The sequence below is a fragment of the Mauremys mutica genome, chromosome 3 (genome assembly GCF_020497125.1).
Source record: "Mauremys mutica isolate MM-2020 ecotype Southern chromosome 3, ASM2049712v1, whole genome shotgun sequence".
Classification (NCBI taxonomy): Eukaryota; Metazoa; Chordata; order Testudines; family Geoemydidae; genus Mauremys; species Mauremys mutica.
Genome location: NC_059074.1, coordinates 165,849,901 through 165,870,372, shown reverse-complemented (window position 1 = coordinate 165,870,372; position 20,472 = coordinate 165,849,901). Strand labels below are relative to the sequence as shown.

The 20,472-nt window shown below is 40.4% G+C and overlaps 1 protein-coding gene across 3 annotated transcripts in view; it reads left to right on the top strand.

The window, feature by feature from the left end:
- Positions 1 to 20,472, top strand: part of LOC123366418 (spermatogenesis-associated protein 7-like) — a 108,763-nt gene that overhangs the window by 57,940 nt on the left and 30,351 nt on the right. Inside the window, exons 5-9 of one of the 3 annotated variants that reach the window (XM_045009861.1) lie at positions 11,193 to 11,314; positions 14,379 to 14,875; positions 15,012 to 15,072; positions 17,723 to 17,787; positions 19,061 to 19,138. In XM_045009861.1, coding sequence (XP_044865796.1) covers positions 11,193 to 11,314; positions 14,379 to 14,875; positions 15,012 to 15,072; positions 17,723 to 17,787; positions 19,061 to 19,138 — 823 coding nt within the window. Of the gene's footprint in view, positions 1 to 11,192; positions 11,315 to 14,378; positions 14,876 to 15,011; positions 15,091 to 17,722; positions 17,788 to 19,060; positions 19,139 to 20,472 lie in introns of all 3 variants that reach the window. The other 2 variants (XM_045009860.1, XM_045009862.1) reach the window with 2 other exon arrangements.

The window sequence follows — 20,472 nt, the reverse complement described above, 5'->3', positions numbered from 1 at the left end:
TAGTACTGTGCCTGAATCACATGACCATAGTTAGACTTAATATCTCTGACCTTCTAGGAAATGCCAATGTATATAAATGTTGTCCAGTGCTGTAAAATCTTTTTTTTTTTATCTTGGCTAGTATTCTCCATACAACTGAACTGACATTTTCCACTGGCAAGATTTTCTGCTTTGAAGAACCTCCACACCCATATTGGGTCACTATGCACCTTCCCTTCACCCCACCTCCCCAGGAGTTGGAGGGATCAATCCTTACAGTCCTCTATGTATAGAGACTGCAATTTCACCTGATCATTATGCTCCTTGTGTCCTACCCCAGCACAGCACAGCTGGAACTGGCTAACTAATCTAATCTACTTTACAGTCTCTGTTCCTTACTTGGGGAGAGCGCTGCTCAGAAAATGCTGCTGGAAGAGTGTAGGAACAAGAAAAGTCATTTGATTTTTCTCTCAAGACACCAATATTCTCTCCCTCATATACTTCTCTGGTAGAGAGTTCACCTCTTACACTTACTGCTGCAATATAAGGAAATGAACAGCTCTGTCTTAACTTGCCAATGTGTCCATAACATAAATCTCAAAGTAGAGCATTCTTCAAGTGTTACACAGGGGTCTAGCTGCACAGCTCCCAGTACTGTAAGAAAATCCACGGGACAAAACTTTGTGCAGTACCCTGAAAATCTACCCCAACGTGTTTTGCTTAGTATAAAAATATTAATTGTGACTGTCTCTTCTGAGCTGGAGATCGAAGTCAAAAGAAACTCTGTACCTCACTGGTGCCCCATTTAATTAAACTCAATAAAAAGGCTAACCAAAATACACTGATGTGCTAAAAATGTAAAAAAAGCCATTTTGGTTTTCACCAGGGAGTGAACCTGTGATCTCCAGAGCTAATAGCGCCACCCCTTATAACTTGAAGTAGAGCACTAGGTCTTCCAGGTGGGAGCTGTACTCGATTCATATCCCCTGTGGATCAAGCACAGAGGGGGACATGTAACATACACTGAGCAGTGGGTTACAATAGGATCACAGCAGAGATGGAAGAGAACCATTTCTCCAATTTCCACCTGAAGTAACTGAGGTGGGCACTGTGAATTGCACAGGGGGAAGGGATGGAGGCATCCTCCCTCCATCCCGGCCTGCAGAGCTCTCTGTGGAGGCTTCTCCAGGCAAATGGCTCAATGGCTTCTATGCCACTAGTGCTGCTCCTCCATTCAGGGATGGGGGAAAGGGGAAAAACCAAAGGATCCACAAAACAGCTAATTCTCTGGCACCACCTTTCTGTGTTCAGCCCTCAGGGTTTACCCGCAGATCTGTGATCCAACTGGGCAGAAGGTTCATATCCCCATGTGATCCACTCATGTCCTCCTGTCGCCCGTGCCAGCACAATCGGGTTGAAGTGGTGTGGAGAGCCCATTGTAGGCTCTATGCACTGAAGTGGATGTTGCCCTAAATGTATATAGAAATGGGTCTGATTTTTCAGCTGAGCACCCACCACTGAAGCTGATGTCCGTGGGCAGCTGCATTTGCAAGCTGGCCCCAAGGTATCTTTGCCTTTTATTTATCAATAATGTAGTAGGCAGATGTAAATGGCCATTGTTCTTTAATACTTACCTTTACCAAAAGGCACTAGATGCCCAGCCAGTCCTTTTTCTGACAGACAAACCCCAGAAATGACTGTTTCCTGTGCCATAAAGGTTTGTAAGTACCAATGGACAAAATCACAATATATCAAGAGTGTCATATCCACAGGTAAGAAGTCAAAGTGAAGTGACCCATGGGAATTGATGGACTCATTTATTTTCCTCTAAAGCTTTAAATAGGGCACTAACACAATGGAACTACAGTCACAGCTAATGTGGTTGATGTGCAAATCATTCCTGCAGTATACAATGACTTAATGGCTACAAAAATAGGCCTCTGCTTAGCATTTGCATTTTGAAAAGTACTGAATAAACAGGGGATGTTTTGCCAGGTTATTAGAGTGATATGAGGACACAGCTAATTTTCTCCCTAGTAGAAGATTAGAGTGTGTTCTTTTCATTTAAAAAAATTGAGAAAACGTTTCCCCTATTAATGATGTTACTGTTTAATAAGTATGGCGCCCCTTTAAATCCATGCAGGTTATCATAATGGGCACGGGCTTTGATAAACACAGACTCTGGTATCACAACAATCATTCTTCATGATTTCTTACCTTGTCTTAATCCACATGCTCCTGTAAATAGAGGTCATGCATTTGGAAAGTGCTTGTAAATACAGGTCATGCATTTGGCCTGGAAGAAGAAAATTCAGGTCATTCAATAGCGAACCCAAACAGCTGCTGAGATAAATTTAAATCCAGATTCTGAGACAATGGCACAAATACTGTATGCAAATCCGTTGTTTCTTTTAATGAAGAATTAATACACTACGGACATCTATCTTGTAAGTAGTTAGCTCCTTTGATGACGGTCTGAAAATGCACTGTTTTACAAGATGTTTATACTTTCACTGATTAAGGCATATATAGGCAGAGCAGGTGCTAAGACGTCCAGTTTGTAGGACTTTCCCCTGGAAGCCTTCAGATAGACCTTGGATTTAAAATTGCTTTTTTCTCCTTATAGTCATTTGCCTTTACTGTGGTCACATTTACATAGCCAAGTACTCCAGAGTAGCTAGGAGTATGGTGAGAATTAGATATATGTACTTCAAGCAGGGGAACTCATTTCCCACACACTGTGTTGAAACACTCTTCTTATGGGCCTTTGAATTTGGTTAAGAACTTGCATTAGATGCAGTCTCATCATAGTGCAAAAATGATAGCATATTAGTGTGTCTTCCTAAATAAGGACTCTGTTTTATGCCTATATGCCGCCATTGAAATTTGATAGCACCAGAACCCTGCATTACTGTCTGTGCTTTTTGTTTGTCATAATTTTAGAACATAAAATATGATTAGAATGGCATACAAAATATAGTGCCCATGCATTTTCCGGTACATCAGATTTTAATATATTTTCAGCACAAGCTTGTCATGGCTTTTCTGACTCATTTATGTTATACAGTCTGAGCCCGCCAACAAAAAGAGAAATGGTTATGTACAGTAGGCACCTTAATACATAACTTAATAGCGCAGAAGAAAACCAGTGTCGTACAGAATTTTCCAATAATAACAGCCCTTGATAAGAAATATGAGTGAACAAAAATAGACCTAAGCGTTTTTACCTGGCAAACTTGTGAAGGTCAAACCAAATACTTTTCAAGGCATATTTTATATATGAAAAAAAGTTTTGCCATCTTTGGGTAGTTCCAGTATTTTTTAAAAAAGTGGTTTACCGATTGTCTTAGCTCATGAGACCCTTTGATCTTAGGGCTATTGGGCTCAAGGTATGCTTTTGTTGGAGAGGTTAATACTTTGGTACTAGGGCTGGGAAGAAAATATCTGATTCTCAACAGGAATATTTTATCCTTTGATCAGAGAAAGTCTTGAAAAGAGACTTCATAGTAGTTAGTGCATTGGCAGGACTATAGGTTTTAATGCTGCATCTTTAATAATGGGATTTTTATGCTGAACGCTACCAGTTTCACACATAGTGAAACAGGTCATCAGCAAACTGCTTCATTGGTGGATGGGTGTGTAAAATAAAAAAAACTGTACCCAATGCATGTGGAGATGCTGTGGGTTGGTCTCTAAGATAGGAGCAAGACTAATAAGGGTGGTCTCTTGTATTGGCTATGGAATGATAACTAACTCAGGTCAAACAATAATAAGGTTTGTATGCTTCAAACTAGTAATGGCCACCATTCAAAACTTCTGTTGAGGTTATGCAGTCCGATGGCAAATGTTGCAGGGAGAAGGGTAGTGGCAATGGGAGGATCTCTGAACTATCTTAGCTGCACAACACATGTTTGGGTCCAAGTCTTCATCATAATGGTGAGATTGTTGCTCTTGCTATTAGAATGGGGAGCAAGTGCCCAGCACTCAATTCTCCTCAAAGGATGTGAGGAAGGGTCTATCAGCCTCATGGCTGAGAAGTAGAAGCATCTTCTGCAGTCACATCAGGGTCTAGCAGAATGTGAGACACGGTTCATAATCTGTGGTCTCACAAATAAGCATCGCTGTTGCAGATAAAAAGGAAGGAGAGGTACTTTCAAAAACCACAGAAGTGGCATGACCTCTGAAAACACACGTGAGTTCATGGACATCCCGATGGCCTGGCTGCTGCGCTGAAAATGTCTGTTCAGGAGGAATTTTGGGTTACCCACTGTCAGAATCAGTGGAAACCAGGTTTGCTACAAAGGTGGTGCACTCACTCTGTGAGGAAAGGGCATTGGGTGCACTCCTTTCAAGACCACGTCAGAAGCTATGTTTGAGAGCTACCTTGGAGGAAGCCAAATAGCCTACACCTTCCTCTGAAAATAGTGGGGTATAATAATCATGTGTTAATGGCAAATAAGAATTATGGTGGCAAAAGAAGAGTCAGAGTAAAAACAAATTCTTCAAGAAAAATTAACATCTTTTATCATTACACACAGTGGGCCTGATTCTGCTTTCAGTGCAGTGTAAATCTGGAGTGACTTCATTGAAATCAGGGGGCCAGATCCTCATTTGGTGTAAATTGACATAGCTCAACTTGTCTTCATTGAATTACTGTAAATCTTGATGGAGTTATGCCAGTTTATACCAGCTGACGCCCTGGCCCAGTGGAGTTAAACTGGTCTAAAATCTGTATAAGTGAAGTGAGAATCAGGTCCAGTGTGAATGTATATAAAATACATTCACACTGGACCTGATTCTCACTTCACATATATATAACTCTGCTTCTAGGTGCCAGTGGAGCAACAAGGGCTGGGTTCAGACTATTAGCTCTGACTGAAACAGTTAAAAGGAAATATTTCAAATAAATACAAAATTGCAATATCTTTCCACAAGAGAGCTGCAGCCTATGTGGGCAATCTATATTAATCAATTACATAAATAGAGCCTTTTCCCTGTAGGATGTAGGAGTATTAGTCACCATAAATCTAGGAAAATTTGATGGATTATTCAGCAGTCTGTGAGAATTAACTTGTTTATACACATACACTCACCCCCCACACACACACACACCCATTAATGCTCTATAAAATTTGTAGTGCAGGTATTTTAATAATTCTTTAATTTTATGAGTTATGAAAACAGTTGTGCATGTGTACCAAAGACAAAGAGTTCTAATGAAGTGAGATTGCAACCACATGTATGAGTTTAGTATACTATATTATATTCAAATATCTATGATAGATTAATCAACTCAACTGGTTCTTTTTCCTGCAAGTTTCACAGTAATGCCTAGAAGCTCCAGCTGAGATGAGGGCCCCATTGTGCTAAGTGCTGCACCTATACATCAGCAGAGGCAATCTCAGAGGGTTTACTGCCTAAAAAACATGACACAGAGTGGGAGGAAAGGAAATCTTATCCCCATTTAACAGATGAGGAACTGAGGCACAAGGAGGTTAATTAACTTGCCTAAGGTCACCCTGGAAGACTAGGGTTGAGATAGGAATTGAACTCAGATCTTATGACTTGGACACCAGTGCCTTCACCACAAAACCATCCTTCCTCTCACAGTGAGCCAATAGAGTGTTAGTTGAAAGTATATGTAAAGATATACATTTATTTAATCTCTGTTGAGACATGACACTACTAGTACCATTTCAGCATACAGAGAGCAAGAACGTTACCACAAGCATTGTGTATTGAGTCTGTTTTAACTGGACTTCTCTATGCCATTGTCAAAGCAAAGTAAATGTCAGCAAACTTTCTGTACTTAACAGAATTGAAAGAAATCACATGTGCTTATGGTACTGCAGCTTTTAGAATTCCATTTTTTGCAGTATACCAGTTGCATGCTAATGGATCTTGGGTTGCTTTTTATCCCCATCTCCTTTTGGTTTGGGCTTATCAAACGTTTCAGAAAAAGCAGACACTGGACATGGAAAGATATGCTTGTCAAAAACACCCAGAATCCACTCCTTCTTATTAGTTTTCAGGCAAACTAAATATTATTTCTGTATATTCTATCATCATTATGTAGTTTGATCGTTAACTTATTCTCATGGAATAACAGTGCAGCCAAATTTGTTATTTCAGGGCACGTATATTCAGATATAAATAAATATGTTCAGAAACCAAGGAAATTTGAGAAAACAGTGAGTATTTTCATCTTGTAAGGCCAGGAGTGAATGGCACCGCTCAACTAGAGTAAGGATTTTTTTCCAGAAGTAGAGATACGCATTTACATTGCATACGGATGGACTCAGGACTGGTTGACTCAGGGAATTGGTAAAACAAAAACATGAAAGCATCATTTGATATCCCAGCTTTATCATATGAAATTTTGTTTGCAAGAATAATCGGGAATGGTTCTTGATTTTTTGATCAGTACAGGGCACAAGGCAAAACTGACAACTGAGGCCCCACTCCCCTCACACCCGCCCCTTTCAAGGAATAGAGGGAGATGTTCAAAATGGCTGGAAGAGATTTTATCAGTTTCTTACAGTTTAGGAGGCTAGAAATAAGATAAAATCAGAACCTGTTGTGCCAGATTCACTGCCGTGTTAGACCAGTTCCAGGTCTGTGATTTCCATAGATTTACACTATTCTTCCCATGAAAGAAAGAAAACTATGGTTTGGGATATAGATTTTACAGGTTTTTTTTTTAAAAATTCTTTGGCATTGACAATGGTTATATGGAGCAGTAGAGACAGAAAGATGATCCTAGTGTCCTTAGAAAATTCTTGCTTATGAGCAGTGTAACCTAAATAGCTTGAGCAGTTGGGCTTGATAAGATAGTAGATAACACTCAAAGAGCACATTACTGCATAACCTGAAGAGAACTGGTGCATGTTGTGTTTGAAAAAAGTAATAACCAGCTAGAAGTAAAAATGGTTTCCACTTTTAACTCTTTCACTGATCAATTTAATAGTGATCTATGGTGGCAAGGTAGGCAGTGCTACCACATTTGACTGGGAGGGGTTGAATCATTGGATTCTCACCAGCCCCAGGAACTTTGGTAGACAATCACCAAGGTGACTTGGTCCTCCTGCTAAACCCCAAATCCCACAGCTCCAAATGTCACCAAGCCATTGCCTGGTAGACCAGGATGACCTCCCCTGACCCTTTCTGTAACGGTCAGAAGAAAACAAGGAAGCCACAGAAAATGTAGTTCTAAAACACCATCATCCACACCTAAAGTCTTTAGCCCCAGTTCCCTAAAAGTTCTCTTATCTGCCAGCCAAGTCCAAAGTCTCCTAGGGAGGCAGGCCCCAGCCTATGCCCTGCTCTTCCTAACTTCAATAACTTTTCCCTAAGGGGATTATCTCTCCTCTTGCCTCATTCCAGAACTGGTTTCCCTTTGGCACGCCTTCTGTCTTAAGTGTTGCCTCTCCTCCTCCCCTCTCTTTCTAGAATGAATTGGGTCTGGCTTACATAGACCCCAGAACTCTATGCCTCGGAGAGAGTAGTTAATTAGAGTCAGCTGCTTGTGATTTCTTTTCCTCCTCTTCTCCCCAGGAGACAGTTCACACTGTTGCATGGGAGAGGAGTGCAGGAAGAGGGGGTGGGGAGTGCAAAGAGCATTGCACAGTGAATTGGGGGGGGGTATGGGTATGAGGGCTTTAGCAGTACTGGAGCAATGGGATGAGGAGAAGGAGCACAGGGAGAGAAACAAATGGGAAGGATCATTCAAAAGAAGAGAAAAGCTGGAGAGGGCACTGCTAGGAGGGCTTGTAGGAGAGTGAGCAAAGCAAGGGGGGCCCTGTGTGAGAGTTATCAGCCAGCCTGGACAGGCCAGCCATTTCCAAATGACTTTGTGCAGGGGAGGTGTGTAAGCAGCATCCTTGCTGGCTGGCAAAAAGAATCTGTTGACTGTTGGGGAAGAGGACTGGAAATGGCTAGAAAAGCCAGCCCAGGAGATTTTCCTGACTGGCATCTTTTGATATCAGACATTGCTTTGAAGTGAGAGAAGTCGCAGTGCATCTCTGTAGTGGTGTGTCAGAGCCAAGGCCTTACACCTGGCCAAAGCACCACCAGCTTACTGCAGGAGTGGGCCAATGACTTGTTAAAGCATCATTGAACTCAGCATGAAGTGCTGCTGCTGAATAAGCAGAAGTGTTAAAAACTTTCTAAAGTAGGTCCTACAAAAAGTAATATTTCTGTTTTCTCATAGAAGAAATAGTTGATTTTTTTAAAAAAGCAGTTAGATGTTTAGAATCCAAAAGGCAATTTGGTGATAGGCATCATTTTGGACATAGACTGCCTGAGAGTGGCTCTTTATAGTGGCTGAAGGGCTTTTGGTGCATTGAAAAAAGTGATAGCTATGAACAATAGCCACAACTGGTGAAATCAGTTCTTCCCTTCAGCCTTGTAGCCTGGCTTCCAGGCTGGCAAGGACGTGAGATCATAGCATCATCCTATTAAGAACATGGTGAGAATGCTAAATCCTATTCAGATCAATGGAAAGCAAAAGGATCATGCTCAGTAACTATCATTCAGAGTTTAATATCTTGAGCTTTTATCAGTGTTTGCACAGCAATCAGCACAATTAGTTCCCATTATATAATTTTTATTTTAATTATAATGTGCAGGCAGTTTGGGCTAGTCACAGTCAGGAAACATAAGTTCTGTTCCTGCCACATACCTATTACATGACCTTGGGAGAGTCACTTCACCTCTGTGTGTTTCTGGGTTTTGTATGTTACTTCTCTTTTAGATTGTAAACTCCTCAGGGCAGGATCAATCTCTTATGGTGGGTGTGTGAAGCACTTAGTACAATGTTGGTTAGAGCCCCTACGTGTTACTGTAATATATAAATAACATTATAAAAAGTCAGAGTTTTGTTACATATCACAACTCATTCAAATATAATATCCCTTTCATTTAGAAAGCTAAAACCCAATGCTCAGATGCCACATGGAAGACATATTTGAGGTGAAATCCTGGTTCCACTGAAGTCAATGGGAATTTTGTTATTGACGGCATAGGATCAGGATTTCTCCCTCAATGTAGATTCAGTACGAAGGTAACGTGATAGAGTAACTACGGAGATAAAGTAGGCAAAAAGATGCAAGGTCAGCAGATGGTTACATACAGCTACATAAATAGGTCTTACATTCAAGGCATAAGGAGAAAAGGGCTCAATGGTCTGCTGCATTTTAAACTCAAGATGTCTTTGCTTTTGTACTTTTAAGGTGCAAAATAAGCTGTTGTAGTGTAAGTTGTGTGCTTGTTTTCATAAACTGTAACAGTTTTCCTGATGTGCTCCCAAACGAGCAGTGGACTGGTGACAGGAAAAACAGGCTGCCCCACGTATGCCCCCTGCTTTGATTAATTAAGTTTCACACTAATAAGAAAACAGGGTTATGGATAATCAAATAAATCCATTAAGCCTACTTAAAGCTGCAGTGCTGGCAGTCATGACTTTCCACTGGTGGGCATTCATGCCAAATGCTGATGACCATACGGTATTAAATGCTAATGAACATCATTTTGAATGCAAGTGGTTTGTGACTGGAAAAATGTCTCCAGCGAATTAAGTATTTATAAAATTAAACTTTAGTAAAACAACTTCCTGCTCCTGCTACATGTACCTTCCCCTTCAACTTTTCACTACACCAAAGGACAAGGGTCTGTAATACAGGCAGGTGCTCTTTGTTTCCCACATTTCTAGTAGGAAATGAAAGGGGGGGTGAGAGCGAGCACTCATGTGAAAGACAAACAATTGCCTAGCTTTGCAGGAAATGATAATATAACCAGCAGAAAAGATTTAAGGAAGGAGAAAACATTTCCTAGGGCTGGAAATTATTGAATGTTTAGAACAGAGGAGCAGACAGTGGTTTAGAGGGGGGAATTTTCCTTATTTCCCCCTTAAAAATAGGCTAGGAAGGACTATATTTTGACTGGTAAATATGGATTTCACCATACACACACAAACCAATGAAAAATATCTCCATTGATGATGATCAAAATTTACAAATAGGCCAAGTAAGAAAAATGCTGCTTGAGAAACTGAGTTTGATTGAAGGCTGTTTACTTTGAATATTTTGACATATGTTGACATTTTGTGTTTTAACCGTTATAAGGATTTACCTTTTAGAATCTCAATGTCTGCTGTCACTAACTGTGAACATTTAGATTGATTAAAAAACTAAAAAAAATGCTTAAAACCTATAATGTTCTGCAACCATGAAAATTTAAAAAGATAAAAATTGAAAAAAATGCTTAAAAATAAACATTGATATTATTCATCAGAATTATAAACAAAAGTCAAATTCTGCCAGCCCTACAAATAAATGACAGAAGTAGCACATCAGGTGGGTATTAATACATGACATGGTATGTATGTCTGTTTGATTGCATAGATATCTAAAACCCTTGTCACTGGTGATCCTGAAAAAGACTGCAAACCTTGGACTGAAATAATTGACAAACACGTTTGTGTTTCAGCTAGTAATGGATCACTTCACATTAAGCTCCTTGAATGGTCATCAGAACAGGTCGCTGAGGAGCATTGTTGATATCAGGAAGTTGTTTACTGTACTTTGGACCATAACCACCTCCCGTTTAAATCAGTGGAGAACCTTTCATTCAGTAGGAATTGAATCAGACCTTTGGTGATTAATTATTGTATCCTCTGATTGTTTTCAAAAGCTAAAAAGACCAGATAATATTAACGATGGGATTTTCAAAAGTACTCAGTGAAAGTTTAAATCTGCTCCCACTGATTCAATGTTCATTTGATTCCCAATTCCTTCTAATATACGGGTTTTAAGGGTGGGATTTTCAAAGCACTCCATTTTGGCTTAACTCTGTTCCCCTCCATTTCTCCAAGCCCGTGTCCTTTGACCACTTTGGACTGAGTGGAGAAGGAGACTTGAGAGTGCAGTTTCTATGCACTGTCCAGTGGGAAAATCTCCCTAGTGTAGATGGCTCATGCAAGGCTCTGGGCTGAATTTCACCCCAAATACAAAGGAGTGTGTTTTTTTGGTGAGCTCTGGGGAATGACTGAGTGAACTTGCAGATGTTACCCTCTAAAGACAGAGGAGTTGCCATCTCTGTATGTAAGTGGCTGTCAAGAGAAGGAAATATCACCATGGGGGTGGGGGAAATACTGTTCTATCACTTGACCATTGCTTAGCCTTGTAACAGTTCCTTTTGCATTCTCACATGTACAGACAGGGATCAGCAAAAAAAAGAAAGACTTATCAAAGCAGTTGAAAAATACAAGAAGGAACTTGTACGGATAGTTTCTTCCCCCAAATTTAACTGCAGGAGTGTTTCCATGGGACAGCAAAAGGTAAGCATATTCCTTGCCAGCTGTTGTTGTAGGATCTGAGTACATTTGCATTGAGATGGCATTGAAGTGTGTGAAAAGCAGACACAAGCTTTCTCTCAAATGGCTGTAGTCTGAAAGGTGTATAGTGCAGTAGTAAATGCAATTTTATTACCTATGGGTTTTTTATGTTTTAACCAAACAACTGTATTGTAATTGTTTAACAGTTATTAAATCAAGGCTAATGTTTGATTTAAGTTTGGGGAACAAACTAAAAAACAACACCACCAAAGCCCCTTTGCTACTCTCACACTGAATAAAGTTAAACCACCCTGATTGAAGGTTTGACACAAGATGCAATACACTGCCTTTAGTCATATCTGATGATAGCTACAGCTTATGCCTACTGCAGCCTACTCATCTCACTATTCTTATCCTTACTTGGCCTCCCCATTGACAAAATAGGTCTTCCTGGAACACGTTTGCTCATTTGAGCCAAGGTGTCTTAATGTACAGCCCAGGAAAGGTACTTAAGCCCTGGAACAGGTTACCTAAAAAGGTTGTAGAATTCCCGACACTGGAGGTTTTTAAGAACAAGTTAGAGAAATATGTGTGAAGGATGGTCTAGGTATGTGTAATGCTACCTCAGCACTTGAGATCCCTTCCAGTCCTACATTTCTATGATTCTATAAAGTATGATACAAGAAAAGGCTATTGTATTTGTTGTGTGCATGCTATGGAAATGACTGACATTTAGTTTTTTTGAAAATGTATTCTTAGAAAACTAGTCCTTCTTCATAGCAGTGATGGAAAATACCTCATTAATTTTTTACAAGTGAATTATTTGAAATGATTCTTTAACATGTAATGGCATGTCATTTTTGTTTTCCAACTTTGATATTGACTCATCAGCCCCCAAGGATCAATGCAAAGTGATCAGTTAAAAATTCTCATCTGTAATATTTAACTTGAATCTCCCTTGCTAGAAACTAAGCTGGTTACTTCTCATCCTACTCTCGGTAGACATGGAGAACAGTTGAACAGCTGATTCAGAGACAAAAGCTGACCTGGTTCCGAGTGTAATGTGCTTTTAGAGCAATTGATAACATAATGGGGCTTCATGTGACATTGCTTAAGGAGAGTGACAAAAAATTGAATCATGTTATAAGGTGTCATTTATTTAAACAGGATATGTAAGCTATTGAGAAGTGAGAAATTTGAGGAATCTAGCATGATCACCATCTTCTTTATAACAACCTTTATATTTGAAGATTGTTTTGTCCACTCATAGCCTTCTCGTCTCCAGACTAAACATGCCCCATTCTTTCAATCTGTCTCTATAGGTCATGTTTTCTAAACTTCTTATTGCTCTCTTATGAGCTCTCCCCAATTTGTCCACATCCTTTGATGCCCAAAACTGGCCACTGTACTTGGGGCTCACCACTGCCGAATAGACCGGGACAACTACCTCCCTTCTCTTAAATACAACACTCAGCATCACACTATTGACTCATATTCAGTTTGTGATCTACTACAATCCCCAAATCCTTTTCAGCATTACTACTTCCTAGCTACTTATTTCCCATTTTATATTTGAGCATTTGATTTTTCCTTCTTAAATGTAGTACTTTGCAATAGTCTTTATTTAATTTCATCTTGCTGATTTCAGACCAATTCTCCAATTTGATCAAGATCATTTTGAATGCTAACCCTGTCCTCCAAAGTTTTTGCACCTCTCCCAGCTTAGCATTGGCTATAAAGTTTATAAGTGTACTCTCCACTCCTTCATCCAAGTCATTAAGGAAAATATTGAACAGTTCTAGACCCAGAATTGACTCCTCTGGGGCCCCATTTGATATGTCCTCACAGCTGGAACCATTGATGATTACTCTTTGAATACAGTCTTTCAACTAGTTGTAACATTCACCATACAGTAATTTCATTATTTCAGGAAGAAATGAAGACAAATAGAATTTGCTTAATCTGGTTATGTGTTTAACTGTCAATTACCACAGCATGCAGAGACTTATGTCACTGTGGGTAGGTGCTGTGAAATCCTCCACACCAAACTCTGCTAAAGGACCTCACTTCTGACCTGCAAGCTCCCTACTATTCTACTACCAGTCCCTGACTCTGTCTTGAGCAGAAATTGCTCAGCCAGCGACATTGTGAGGTTCGGGTTTTCTTAGATGGTTTGGGGGTTTTGTTTGTTTGTTTGTTTGTTTGTTTGTGGTATGACAAATGTTTACCTGGAACTTGGATGAGATAAGGCTGGGTGTCTTTCTGGAAGATATGCTTTAGTCTGAACACAAGGGTAACTGGGTGAAATTCTATGGCCAGTGTTGTACAGTAGGTCAGACTTGATGATCTGATGGTGTTCCCTGGCCTTAAAATCTTCATATCTATGACAACTATGTAAGGGGCAAGCACACATGACAGATGAAATCCTGACTTCATTGAAGACAGTGGCAAATCTCCCATTGACCTCAGTGGGGCCAGGATTTCACCATTTATGTTTAGAGCAATCAGACAGCATACAACTTCCTATTTGAATCCAAACATTGGGGACCAGTTGTGCTAACACCTGCATGTGTATATAAGGCAGAAAGTGGATGATGCAGTCCCAGTGGATTCTGTTTTGGTAGAGAGTCTATGACCTTGGTTCCAGGGGGCACCAGTTCCACAAGCGGGAATACACAGAAGCCCATGGAGAAGGAAGAGCCTTTCTCCCCTTCCGATCCCTCTCCTTAAGCCAGGCCCAGCATACCAGGAGCTCTTGAGCTGAGGGAGAACAGGGACTCTCCAGAGCTAGTGTTACTACCAACCTTAACCTCCATAAAGGGCATGGAGTTGGGGGCAAGGCCATGACAAGATGTAAGGGTGGCACAGCAGCTTTGCTTCCTTTGCAGTCCCCAGAGCTCTGGAAGTCATTGTGACCCAAGACCTTTCAGAGCTCCTGCTGGGGCAATGAGCCTCCTCTTAATCATTCTTAAACAGAATACTATGGTGAAATGGATTCTTTAGAGACACTCTGTCTTTGGTAAGCTGTGGCATTTGTGTCTCAACTGTTTTGTTCTCTGAACTGCAGTGGCCGGATAAGAGTCGCCTGTATTTGGCACCACGTGGGAAAGTCTGCTCCATGACTCAGGAAGAACAGCACTCATCTGTACCCTTTAAGAAGCCCCCCTCAAGAATTCCATCACCAGTTTTAACTGCGAGAGAGACTATTCGAGACATTGTTCAGCAATCTTTGTCTCAGACTCCTGTTCACAGATCTAATATGCTCAAACTATCCACTACACCACATAGCCAGGCTCACCTGTGTGCAGTGGTTTGCAGCAGGAAGCCAACATTTCAAGACCCTCAGAAGAAAACATATAGTGGCGACCTCCTTGACAAACATTCTGATTGGTTCACAGAAAAAAACCAGCCTTTTGCCCCCCAAATTTTAAAGACATCACGTCAATCGTTTCTTTCAAAGTACAGGTATTATAATCCTCCCCACAAAATGAAGAGTATCTCACCCGGAAGACCATCTCTTAGATCAACTGGAACATACAGTGTAAGGCCAAGAGAATTATGCAGGTAAAATACTGGAAGAAAAGGGGTACTTCTCTGTTCTGTTTGCACATTAATGCTAAAAATTAAGTGATTTCATTCCCAAGAAAATCATTTAAAACTGCCGTCATCTTTATTGAGCATTTTCCATTTAATCTTTCAGCTCTGTAGAAGATGCACATCTGAGATCTGATGCAGATTACTCCATGCGGCATCCAGTTAAGGTTATTGTACCCAATTTGGTATGAGGTGAAAATACATGGCAGCAATATTCAGAGACAAAAGCTGGCCTGATTCCGAGTGTAATGTGCTTTTAGCGCAATTGATAACATAATGGGGCTTCATGGGACATAGCTAAAGGAGAGTGACAAAAAATTAAATCATGTTATAAGGTGTCATTTATTTAAACAGGATATGTAAGCTATTGAGAAGTGAGAAATTTGAGGAATCTAGCATATTAGGCTAGATAATGACATAGGTGCTTGTGGTTACAATAGAAAGAGCTAAAATAACTGAGTTCTTTGGAAAACACAAATTAGGTTCTGAGGTATATAAAAATAATAGCTCGATATATTTCAGCACCCTGAGCTCTTTATGCAGGGAATGAGTGTGAAGGCCTATTCGTGTGTGAAACTAGACTAATATAGTTAGTTATCAGATGGGAAAATGCACAATTCTGTTTCTCAGTCCTGTTTTCTTGCTCTCAAACTGTATCCTATATTTATTTTGCTTTTGAGATGTCAAAGCAACAGGGAACAAGAAGTCTGAAACCATCTTGCAGAGCTTCCCCTATTTCTTTTCCATTTGGCTAGTCTTGAATATTACAAAGGCAGTGGTGACTGCATGTACTCTGAAGAGTTCCTAAGGGTTTTCAAAGACAGCAAGAGTGATCCCAAATCAAAAGCCAAGTGTATCTACAGTGTATCTGTAATGGAGTGTATCTTATTCTCTACCACGATGATGAAAAAAGAATTCACAGCTAGGGAGGAATTCACGGAGCTCTGGAAAATGAGAAACATTTACTGGATTTGGTTTATTAACCATTAGAGCAAGGACTGGTATTTTTAGTAGATGCTTCTAGATTCTTGTGAGACAATAACATTGTATGTATCTTGTAATGTAGTGGTTAGGTAAGACTGATGAGTGGAGATGTACTGGTAAACAAAGCCACTCTAATGGTAAGCTAGTACAGCTTCACACAGTGGGCAGTTGTTCTAGTGCAGGGATATAAAAAATGCAGAGTCTCATCCATTCTGCAATATGATAAAGATGCTTTATGCATTGGATTGGACCCAGATGTCGTGGTTGTCTGAGACTGCACAAGCCCATTCTGCTCAAAAAAAGTTTTCTCTTGTCCTAGCTGGCTAACATCCCCCATTACTAACCGTCCTTTCTCTGAACTCCCTCGGCCCTGCTGACCTCCTGATACTCTCCACCCTGAAGATTAGAAGCCCAGAAGCACTCGATAGAAATATTAAGCACACAGGAATGCAATGGAGTTTGGGCCTTTCCATATTCTTGCAGCCAAAACCTTCCTGCACTCTCCTTAAACTCAACCCTGCTGCCTACTGCTAAGCCCTTGTGCACCTTCCCGGTGGGAGATGTGTCCCATACAACTCCCTCATTAGCGTTTTGCGTCTGCCTGTCATGGATCCAAATGATTGGTGCTATGGCCCCAGCTTTGGAACAGTCTCTGGGAGGACCCCTTCAGTGAGCCAGACCCGCTAGGGGTCTCACTCTTCCTCCAGGGGAATCCACATGGCTTCACCACCTCCCTAAGCTGGACCTCTTGTCCTTCAGCACCCCTGCTTCACATTGTGAGCTCTGTTCAGCAAGTCCAGCTGAGGCAGACCCCTGAGGGAGACTTGTACAATCTTAGGGAGCAAGGCACCTCTGCCAGTATCTGCAGGGACACTCAGCCAGCATTATCAAACAGTATGGTTTTTTTAGTCGGCTGGAACACAGCATAGGAAGTCCTTGGTTAGCATAGAGAAAAGAAAGTGACAGCATAGTCCATCTTGGTCAGCACAGAGCTCAAAGCCCTGTCCCTCTGACCTCTCTTTGTCCTAGTTCAGGTGTGTGCCAGAAACCCTCAGCAGCCAACCCTTACCCACCATCCCCGGCACCTCCCCAGTCCTTTGTTCTCCAGATTGGCAAACAGTGCTGGCCTTCTTGAAGTGAGGTGGGCCATCCATGGTTGTTGGTTGCCAGGTATCAAAGTCCCGCTGAGTAGGGTTGCCATTGTCTCCTCAAAAGCTCCTTTGATATGGGGCCCAAACCCTAGACAGCTAGGAGCCATTCACGCCTGAGTCTCTGAGCCTTTACGGAAAGTAAACAACCCATTCTATTCCCTAGGTAATACTGCAGCACATAGGGGAAACTGAGGCATACATTAGCTTCATTAAAAAATACAAAAAATCCCACTTTCTCACACTCTCTTTTATAGAAAAAGAAATGTATTTTAGGATGCTTCTTGGAAGAAGTCTTGAAATTATTTTAGTAAACTCCTCAACTTTTCTCCATTCCTCAGAACCTGCCATTTCTATTTATTGTATTGCTTGTGTCCTTCATAGCAGGTTGTATATGTTTGTTTCTCTATCAACATACACACATTCTGCTTTAAATGATATATTTTCCTTTGTACTTTGCTCATACTGATTATTAGTACCAGGGGGCTTCATGTGCTACTGGGTCATCTACTGTGTTTGAATTGGCCTGTTCTTCATTGTGCTGCTGTGTAAAAGCAACAGAACTGTAGTGATCTTGTATGTGTTTCAAGCCAGAATAGTTTTCCCTTGACGATTTCATTGGAACTATAAAATGTAAATACAGAAGTAATAAAGAATCTTATTTCTCTTCATTTGAAAATGATAGGAACATGAATTGTGGTTTATGAAGCCTCAAACACCTCATTCTCTAAGATCACAATTTAAGGAGAAGTAAGTGAATTATTTGTTCTCCCTTTCAATTATTTTTATTATATGTTGAAATATTTAAAGTAAGAAGCTAACAGAAAATTGAAACCATATCACCAGAGCTTGTTTAACCACCACCAGGAAACAGGTACACTACAGTAAGCAGAAGTGACAACACAGATGATACAGACTTTTGTTACATAGGTGGGGGATTATCTCACAGTAACCATACCTCCAGATGTTGCTATTATTTTTCTTAAATAGGTTATACATAAAAGGTGAAGATTTTTCAAAGTAATATTTGGGTGTCCAACTTTAGATACTTTAAAGAAGCTTGATTTTCAGAAAGTGCAAAGCACCTTGCCTCTGAAAATCAGGCCCCGGGTCTTTTAGGTTGGGCACCCAAAAGTGGGAACACCCAAAAATCAATAGTCACTACTGAAAATCTTGACCAAATTCTTTATTAGAAACGTCTTGTAATCACCGTGAATGCCAGCCAAATAAGTACTTTCTGGGAATGTTCTTCAGTAAATGTTTCCGTCCGTAGGATTGCTCAGTAAAACCAGTCCTTAAACAAGAGATGCAAATAAAACAAAGCCTCTCTTTTGAATGTCAAAATCAGTGGTATTGGGATTGCAGTAAGAGAACATTGAGAATGGCCCAGAAAAAGCACCATGCTAAGATAAGGATGAGTGATAAAGGGATGGGGTGGAGACCACTGACTAGCATGAACGGCTCTCCTGGAAGAGCAATGGTCAAAGAAAGAAAGGCCTATATCTCAGAGCAACCAGCATATTTACAATTCTTGCAAATAGGAACAATTGGCAGACAGCAAGCCCTCCATACAGGAGTAGGGACATCCCCAAAAGCTCTCTGTTTTCCTGTCTGTATCTCTGGGAAAGGGTGCATTGTCCATGCTCCGAGTTGGCACATAGGCCTACTTTACTAGACACCTTTGAACTTTTGTTAACATTTTAACAAAGACTCTTAGGGTTTATCTGTCTTTACAACAAACTGGTCAGCGTAGACAAGGATAATGTGGTGATCAGCATGAACTCTGCTAACTTGACTCCTCAACGCTGTATTGAAACACAATAAGATTTCCTAATGAAGACAAGCCTTTAAAATGCAATCAGTAGTAAAAAATGAAAGACACCTTTGTTGAAATGAGGTCACACTCATTAGTACTTCAAGTTGGTTTGTCTTCTGTATACGTTAAAAAAGGATGGAAATAAAACACAAAGCCCTATCTTGTCTGGGAATATTGATGCTGATGGTCTGTTTCATGTTTGTATAGAGAAGAAGAGTTGAAATACCTTCAGTTTCTTCAAGAAGTTACAAATGATATTTTGATAAGAAGTTGTTACTGCAAGGAGTAAGTACTTGACATTTCAACTTATTTAGTCAACTGAAAAAAGAAATTGTGACTAATTTTTATAATCAGTATGAAGTATTGGAGGACTTGCGAAGATGAATGCCGTAATGATATTCTTGAAATCGATTCCTTTGATTTGTCCTTCTTTTTTCTCCTGGCTTTTACACCTTGTAATAGAATCACCAATAACACACACAGCTGAGAAACAAAATGGGAAATATTTGCAGTGATCTTCCTATTTCCTGATAACATGGAGTAGATGTAAACAGACATTATGTTCTCAGAATCTATTTGTAGGACTGAACCATTGCATAAAATGGTGAGATGCATTGTTGTTGTAGTGATGGCTCTGTGTTCCAGTTCTGGTTTTAATTGGTTTCTCAGAGCCTAGATAAAGTAACACAGAGCTACATTGAGTCTTCCGTAATAAAGTGCCTCAGAGCAAGAGATTTTGCGCAGTGGGCTTTTTCTCCTCAACACAAGAACAAAAAATGTGGAATAAATTAATATCTATATAGCAATGCTTTTTTCTTTGGAGTATACAATGCATCACTCCATTTGACTTCTCTTGTTAAATCATTAATGAAGATCAAAAAATAATATGCCCAGCCAACTCAGGTATCTAACTGTGACATCATGTGCAGTTTTCATATTGCCTAATTTAAATTATGCATTTACACTCTCACACACCATTTTACATATCTAATAATGAAGGTTGTGGAAGGTTCTGATAAACCACACTTCCCTGTTTGCCCTCAATGAATCCAAGCATGACAAAATATACTTTGACGTAAGTCTGCTCTCTCCTATTCTATTTGATGCCCTGCACCTTAACTAGAAGGTGCTTTTGCTGTAAAGAGGAGAGAGAATTTAACTGCAAGCATGTTTAGGCCTTGGTCTTTGTGAAGTGCCATCTAGAGAAGGGAGAGGTGCCAACCTTCACAATCAGTCATATCTTTTTCTTCGGCTATCCCTTGATGCAAGGGTAACGTCTTCCAAGGAGAGTTCACTGGTGGGTTTTTAAGTGGCTGAGGAGCCCAATTCATGCCCTTTAGATTTTCCCACAGAAGTGACAGGTGTAATCTTGGAGAAGACATAGTTGTTGGCTGGACTGATGTGCCCTTTCTTTCCTCCTTTGTCGCTTCTCCATCTCATAAGTATGTCTGTTCTCCTCAACATGAGCTGCGGCTTGGTGTATGGTGTGGTGCGACTGTGTTCTGTTCCGCACCGAGTCTTCCCAGTTTGTTGGGTCGATGTCTCCCTTTTTAAGGTGTTCTTTCATATGTCTTTGAAGTACTTCTGCTGCCCTCCATGAGCCCTTCTTCCCTGACTTA